This window comes from Cebus imitator, unplaced genomic scaffold (genome assembly GCF_001604975.1).
Source record: "Cebus imitator isolate Cc_AM_T3 unplaced genomic scaffold, Cebus_imitator-1.0 Scaffold2, whole genome shotgun sequence".
NCBI lineage: Eukaryota > Metazoa > Chordata > Mammalia > Primates > Cebidae > Cebus > Cebus imitator.
The window spans coordinates 2,699,564-2,706,234 of record NW_016107317.1 but is presented as its reverse complement, the minus strand read 5'-3'; the positions used below and the strand labels follow the sequence as shown (position 1 = coordinate 2,706,234).

Here is a 6,671-nt window from a genome sequence, read left to right as displayed (position 1 = left end):
AAAAAAGAAAGAAAGAAAAATTCACACACATGATTTTAAAATCCAGTAGTGGATGTGTTCATAAAGGAAAGTGAACGCCCCTGTTCCCACCTCTGTGCATCTCTGCTCTCTCAGTCACTTCTGCTTTTAGTGTTTTGCATATCTAAATACTATGTTTCTGTTTCTTGATTTGTAAGCTCTAGAAGTTATCTATTAATTTTTTGTATTGATACATGAAGATTCAGCTCATCCTCACTAGCCCTCTTTCCCACTTCTTCCCAATATAGTTATATCTTTTTTGTCAATACAATTATAGGACACTTTTTCATTTTAATTAAGATGCATGAACTTCTAGTGTTGTTCTATCAATTACATATAAAATATCTTGCTCTCCCACTTTGTAAAATGAAGGTATTAGTGCCCCAATTCTTTCTTCTACTCCTTTTTCATCTCCAAAATTCTCCTGTATTTTCTTTGGCAGGGTTGATAATATCTATTTGGCAACCATAATAAAGACCTCTGTTCTTTATCTATAACTTGGTTCTATAAGTTGAAAACAAACATTTTCATTGTGTCAATATTATTTATATAGGGCTAAATTGTATACTGTAATAACTTTTTTTTTTTTTTGAAACAAAGTCTCACTGTGTCGCTAAGGCTGGAGTGCAGTGGCATGATCTTGGCTCACTGCAACATGCACCTCCTGAGTTCAAGTGATTCTCCTGCCTCAGCCTCCCAAGTAGCTGGGTTACAGGTGCCCACCACCACGCCTAGCTAGGTTTTTTTAGTAGAGACGGGTTTCACCATGTTGTCCAGGCTGGTCTTGAACTCCTGACCTCAGGTGATCCACCTGCCTTGGCCTCTCGAAGGGCTGGGATTACAGGTATGAGCCACCACGTCCCGTCAACATCTTTCTGTACAGCGCCAAAGTCTCCCTTTTGTATCACAAAGAAAAATTGATTTTCTCTCCTTTTTTTAATGCCTAATTCTCAGAGTCAGACTGCATTTTACTTGTTTCATTTTTGGACTGTGGTTTCCTTGAACATTTTTTCCTTAGAATTCCTTATTGGGTTTATCTTTTTCTTGCTGTATGAAGAAACGTGTCTTCTTCACCATACTCCTATCACTTCCCAGCTTCCTACACATTCAGTCTATTGCTTGGAATCTATTCCATTTTTTCTTCTTGAACCTACTGGCTTTTCAACAGGGATTCATGGCAGCATGTATGAACCACAACTTTCCCGTACAGTCTTATTATTGCTGTCCTTCTCTGCCTGGGAGTATTCCTTTACATACTCAGACGCTGCTTCAGTGCTTCCTTGGGTTGAATCCACATTTTTCCAGGTTCCACTTACTTTCTAAGAGTCTTTCAAGTTATTCCATCTATACAATTCCATCCACATACTAGTGCTCTAGCAAATGAAATCCTGTTCTTCATGGACTTCCCTCACCAGCCCAGGATAGCTTGGAAAGAACTAGCATGCAACACTGTCACTTAATATTCTACACTGACTTACTTTTCTTCCAGCGTGTACTCTCTATTTAAAAACAGTTGGGTATGATGGTTCACACCTATAATCCCAGCACTTTGGGAGGCTAAGACAAGCGGATCACTTGAGGCCAGGAGTTCATGACCAGCCTGCACAACATGGTGAAACCCCATTTCCACCAAATTAGCCCTGCATGGTGGCACAAGCCTGTAATCTCAGCTACTCGGGAGGCTGAAGCAGAAGAATCACTTGAACCAGGGAGGCAGAGATTTTGCAGTGACCCAAGATAGCATCATTGCACTCCATCCTGGATGACAGAGTGAGACTCTGTCTCAAAAAGAGAAGAAAAACAAAAAACATGTTGTCTTATTCTCTGTAAACCTTTCTTAGGTATATTGGTTTCAAGGACACCAGGTAGACTTCTATCACCAACATTTTTGTGTGTGCTATAAACGATTTTATGTTTGTGTAACACTTTGTGACTCCTGTTACAAAGAAAAGAGATGTATATGTTGTCAGAATAGCCAAAATTAAGCCACTTTCCCTAGGTACATGCCAGTCTCTTCAGAGAGTAGGGACACAGGACTTACTGTAAAGAAATTAACAAAAGATAAAATTTTTACAGGGTTCTCTTTTCCCTTCCTCAAATTAGATTGTACAACTAGAATCTTGGAGATGCTCCTGTTCTCTTGTCAAAGGTCCTTCCTAACACATTTTCCTCCACAGGCCCTCAGATCCTGATGATTGCAGTCTTCACCCTCACTGGAGCCGTGGTGCTGCTCCTGTTCATTGCTCTTCTGATGCTCAGGTACCACCACCTCTATCCTGCCTGTGCTCAGTTTCCAGAAAGGCAAGGAGGGAAAGGGGGAGAGGTCTGTTGCCTGTTGATGATGATGCTTCCTCACAGAAAGCTCTCTAGACTGATCTAAGATAATGAAGACATTCTGCATCAAAGACTATGTGAAGGGCAGAGTATCACTGAGTGAATAGATTAGGGCTTTGGAGCCAGAGATGCCTGAACCCAAATCTCAGTTCTTTGAGTTACTAGTTCTGTGGTCTAAAGCAGGTTACTTAGCAACTTAAACAGATAACTTAGCTTTGATTTCTTCATCTGAGCTGTTTTAAGGATTAGAAATGGAACATACATACAAACTACCATGTAATACGCATTATATAAATGAAAATAGTTATTTTTATTATTTTGTTGGCATATTGTGGGAGACATCAAACTTATTAAATTGCATGATAGTTAGGCTGGAGGAGGTTTTAGAAACAATTTATTCCAAATCTCCTATTTTAGCCTGGGGAAAGAGAACCCAGAAAGTCAAATGGCTTCTCTAGAATCATATCACCAGGTAGTGGGTAGGGCCAGAACTAGAACTCAAGTCTTCTCACCATCAGTTCCATGATTTTTCTGCTTAACTTGAGTCTACCAAATACCTAACTAGAGACATTGTGTGTACTAAGAAGTATATGTTGAACACATAAATGGGTGAGTAAATACCACACTACTTCCTAATCTGCATATGTTTAACACCAAACTTCTAATACCCGATTATGTTACCAGGTTCACTTGCATTTCCTAGCTAAACAAGACGACATTTTATCTGTGCATCACACACTTTGGTCTGTGTGTCACTAAATACTTTCTCATGTGAGTGTCCAGCCTGCCATATACTGGTTGATGTTTTCTCCAGAAAAGGAAGTAAACTATTTTCTTCAATCTGACAGCAGTGCTTGGCTCCTGTAACTGTGTTTCTCAGAAATACAGGAGGTGGTCTACAGTGTGTGGTGACCATTTAGTGAAGAGTGAGAAGAAACCAAAATTTCCCCCAAAAAGCAAGTCTAAATGGAATCAGTTTAAGTTACGGGTAAATCGCAAGATCAAAGATAATAACAGGTGTTTCTCATTGTCTCTAAACATGAGAGGCAGAGATGGGGCTTTCCTAATGGCCATAGCAACGCTATGCCCATGAGGTGGCCTGACAGAGAGAGGTACGCATGCAGTTTGCCATTACAACAGCCTATGCAAGAAAACTAGCAAACCCCTAATTCAGTATGAATGACAGTTGGCTCTGTTGGGTCCCAAGAGTCTCCTGGGGTACAGAGGTGAGACCCCAAGAGCCTTTAAGGTCTTGATATTCATCCTACTTGCCTTCAGGTCTTAGGGTCAGTATTTGCTATTTTACATGCATTTACTTGAAGAATACTCAGACAGAAGCATAAGAAGAGAATAATCATCTCTGCTTAGGAGACATTAAGGCAGGCATGGCCTTAAGAAGGTGTGTATAAGTTTGTCAAATAACCAAAAAGCAAAGGCAAACTGGGACAAAACAGGGTAACAGAAAAGAATACCAGTTCCAGAATCAGATACAAGCAAGAACTTATGAAATGACAAGGATGACAGTATGTGTTAGTTAAGAAATGATGTTGGTAAAGTAGGCTTTCCACATGTAAAAAAACAAAATTAAAACACTATCTAAAACAATACGCATAGTTTACTCTATGTGGAGTTTTAAATGTTAAGGCCCTCAATATGAAAATCAAACTTCAAAACTTAGAATAAATTAATAAAAATGACTTTTAAAAAGTATTTTTATTTTTTTGAGACTGAGTTTCACCCTGTCACTCAGGCTGGAGTGCAGTGGCACCATCTTGGCTCACTGCAACCTCCGCCTCCCAGGTTCAAGCAATTCTTAGAGCTTGGCCTCACTAGTAGCTGGGATTATAGACATGCGCCACCACACCTGGCCAACTTTTATGTTTTTAGTAGAGACAGCGTTTCATCATGTTGGCCAGCCTGATCTCGACTCCTACTTGGCCTCCCGAAGTGCTAAGATTACAGGTGTGAGCCACTGTGCCTATCCAATAAAGATGAATTTATGATCTCAGGTTAGGAAAGTACTTCTCGGTCAAGATAAAAAAGGAAAAGCCATAGAAAAATATATAAATATGACCATAATAAAATCAAAACTTTCTGTAAAACAAAGTTAAAGGAAGTAATAAACTAAAAGAATGTGCTTGCAAAACACAAGGACAAAGGATTTATTTCTCAAAATATATTAAGAACTTATGTAAGTTAACAAGGATAAGAAAAAGACAAATTAGATACTAGGAAAAAATGAGCAAAATTATAAATACATAATTCTATATAATTCTGAGTCTGTATATTCTATTAAATAGCTAGAAAATATTTGAAAAGATAATCTCACTAATAACCAAGAAAATGCAAAGTAAAGCAATAATAAAGTAAATCATTTCGCCTACATCATAAAGGTTAAAAGTGTATCAGTACCAAATGTTGATAAGAATATAGAAAATGGGAATTCTCAAAATAAGAAGGTAAATTAATTCATAACCACTGCTTTGGGAAGCAATTTGGTGATATCTATAAAGTTGAAAGTTTATGTCCCCTATAGCCCAAGAATTCTGCTTTAGGTATTTTTTAACCACCAGCAGTCCCCAACCTTTTTGGCATCAGGGACTGGTTTTGTGCAAAATAATTTTGGAGGGAGTTTCAGGATGAAACTGTGTCACCTCAGATTATCAGACATTAGATTCTCATAAGGATAAAGAGGGCACATCCCGGATCCCTCACATGTGCAGTTCTCAATAGGGTTTGCGCTCCTATGAGAATCTAATGCTACCGCTGATCTGACAGGAGGCAGCGGTCAGGTGGCCGCTCACCTCCTGTTGTGTAGCTTGGTTACTAACAGGCACAGACTAGTACCAGTCCGTGGCCCAGAGGGGGTGGGCCTAATCTCCAGCCTACACTGTCTGGGGACCTAGATTATCTGAAGAAAACTATACATGTTTAACATTTGGTAGTTGAGATAGGTGTTGTTACATTTTCTCTGTACTTTTCCATTTTCTTTAAACATATTTTTTGAAAAGGCACAGATGGGTAAGAGGAACTGGCTTATTTAGGGATCTGGTGTATTCTCTGTGGTTTAAAAAATAACATTTTTGCCTCTCAACTTTACCAACTTAACATTTTTTTTTCCTGTACTTTTTCCTCACTCTTTCTATGTCATCAGTTTACTGCCTTAGGGGAGGACCTGGGAAAGTGAAGTGAAAAGAAAAGAAAGACTAGGAAACAGGGGTCCCCAGTTCCCAGTCCGTGGCCTGTTAGGAACCGATCACAAAGCAGGAGGTGAGCGGAGGGGAGCGAGCATTACTGCCTGAGCTCCGCAGGAGAATCAGATCCACATAGGAGTGTGAACCGTATTGTGAACTGCACATGCAGGGGGTCTAGGCTGCACACTCCTTATGAGTATCTAAGGCCTGATCTGAGGTAGAACAGTTTCATCCTGAAACTACCCCCTTCCACTTCCATGGAAACATTGTCTTCCAGGAAACCAGTTCCTGGTGCCAAAAAGGTTGAGGGCCACGGCTATAAAAGCCCATCAGAAAGCCTTGCAGATCCACTGGTGGTCAGCACTTTACAGTTTGGAGAACATGGTGTTCTATCATCGAACTACCTTCCCTCGTGCCCATCTACCTAAGCATACCATGGTTCTAAATTTCTGCCAGTCTTCAGAACCTGAATGGTGTGGATACTAATAAAAACCTATTGACCCATCTATTCCTTTCACAGAAAATATAAAAAAGATTATGAACGTCGTCAGAAAAAATGGTCCCACATTCCTCCTGAAAATATCTTTCCTCTGGAGACCAATGAGACCAATCAAGTTAGCCTGAAGGTGAGCCTACCTTACTTGTTGAAGAATGGGTGCAATTTGCCAGGAATTTGACAAAACTTAGGTAATGCTGCAGGATTATGTGCCAAGTACGGATAGTTATTCTAGAAAGCAAGACTTGGATGCTTTCCAGTTTTCAGCTCTCTCGCTTCCCCTTGATTCTCCATTCTCCTATGTGTCAGCTAGTTATATCCAATGAGCACTTCCCTGGAGGCTGAGATACGGTGTGTTTTCATTTTTTGCATCTGATCCAGAAGAGAAATACACATATTGGGAATTTGTCATGGAAAGGATGTAGGAATGGGTAGAGGATCTGAGTTCCTTTAAACCTTAGAAACCAATCCATCCATACTAAGGACCTATGACTTGTCTTGCTCATTCCTGAAGAAAGAGGCCTCTGCTTATATTTGCTTACATTCCCCTTCAACCAGGAAATAGCAACAGCCAAAAATAACTTACTCCATTTAGCACAGTCCATGCAGGACCTATGCTGTCTCATCTA

The 6,671-nt window shown here is 39.9% G+C and overlaps 1 protein-coding gene across 2 annotated transcripts in view; it reads left to right on the top strand.

Annotated features, from left to right (window-relative positions):
* GUCY2C (guanylate cyclase 2C) overlaps nt 1-6,671 on the top strand; it is an 82,834-nt gene that overhangs the window by 34,127 nt on the left and 42,036 nt on the right. For both annotated transcript variants that reach the window (XM_017528346.2, XM_017528335.2), the window contains exons 11-12: nt 2,196-2,277; nt 6,067-6,172. In XM_017528346.2, the coding sequence (XP_017383835.1) occupies nt 2,196-2,277; nt 6,067-6,172 (188 nt within the window). The remainder of the gene's footprint in view (nt 1-2,195; nt 2,278-6,066; nt 6,173-6,671) is intronic.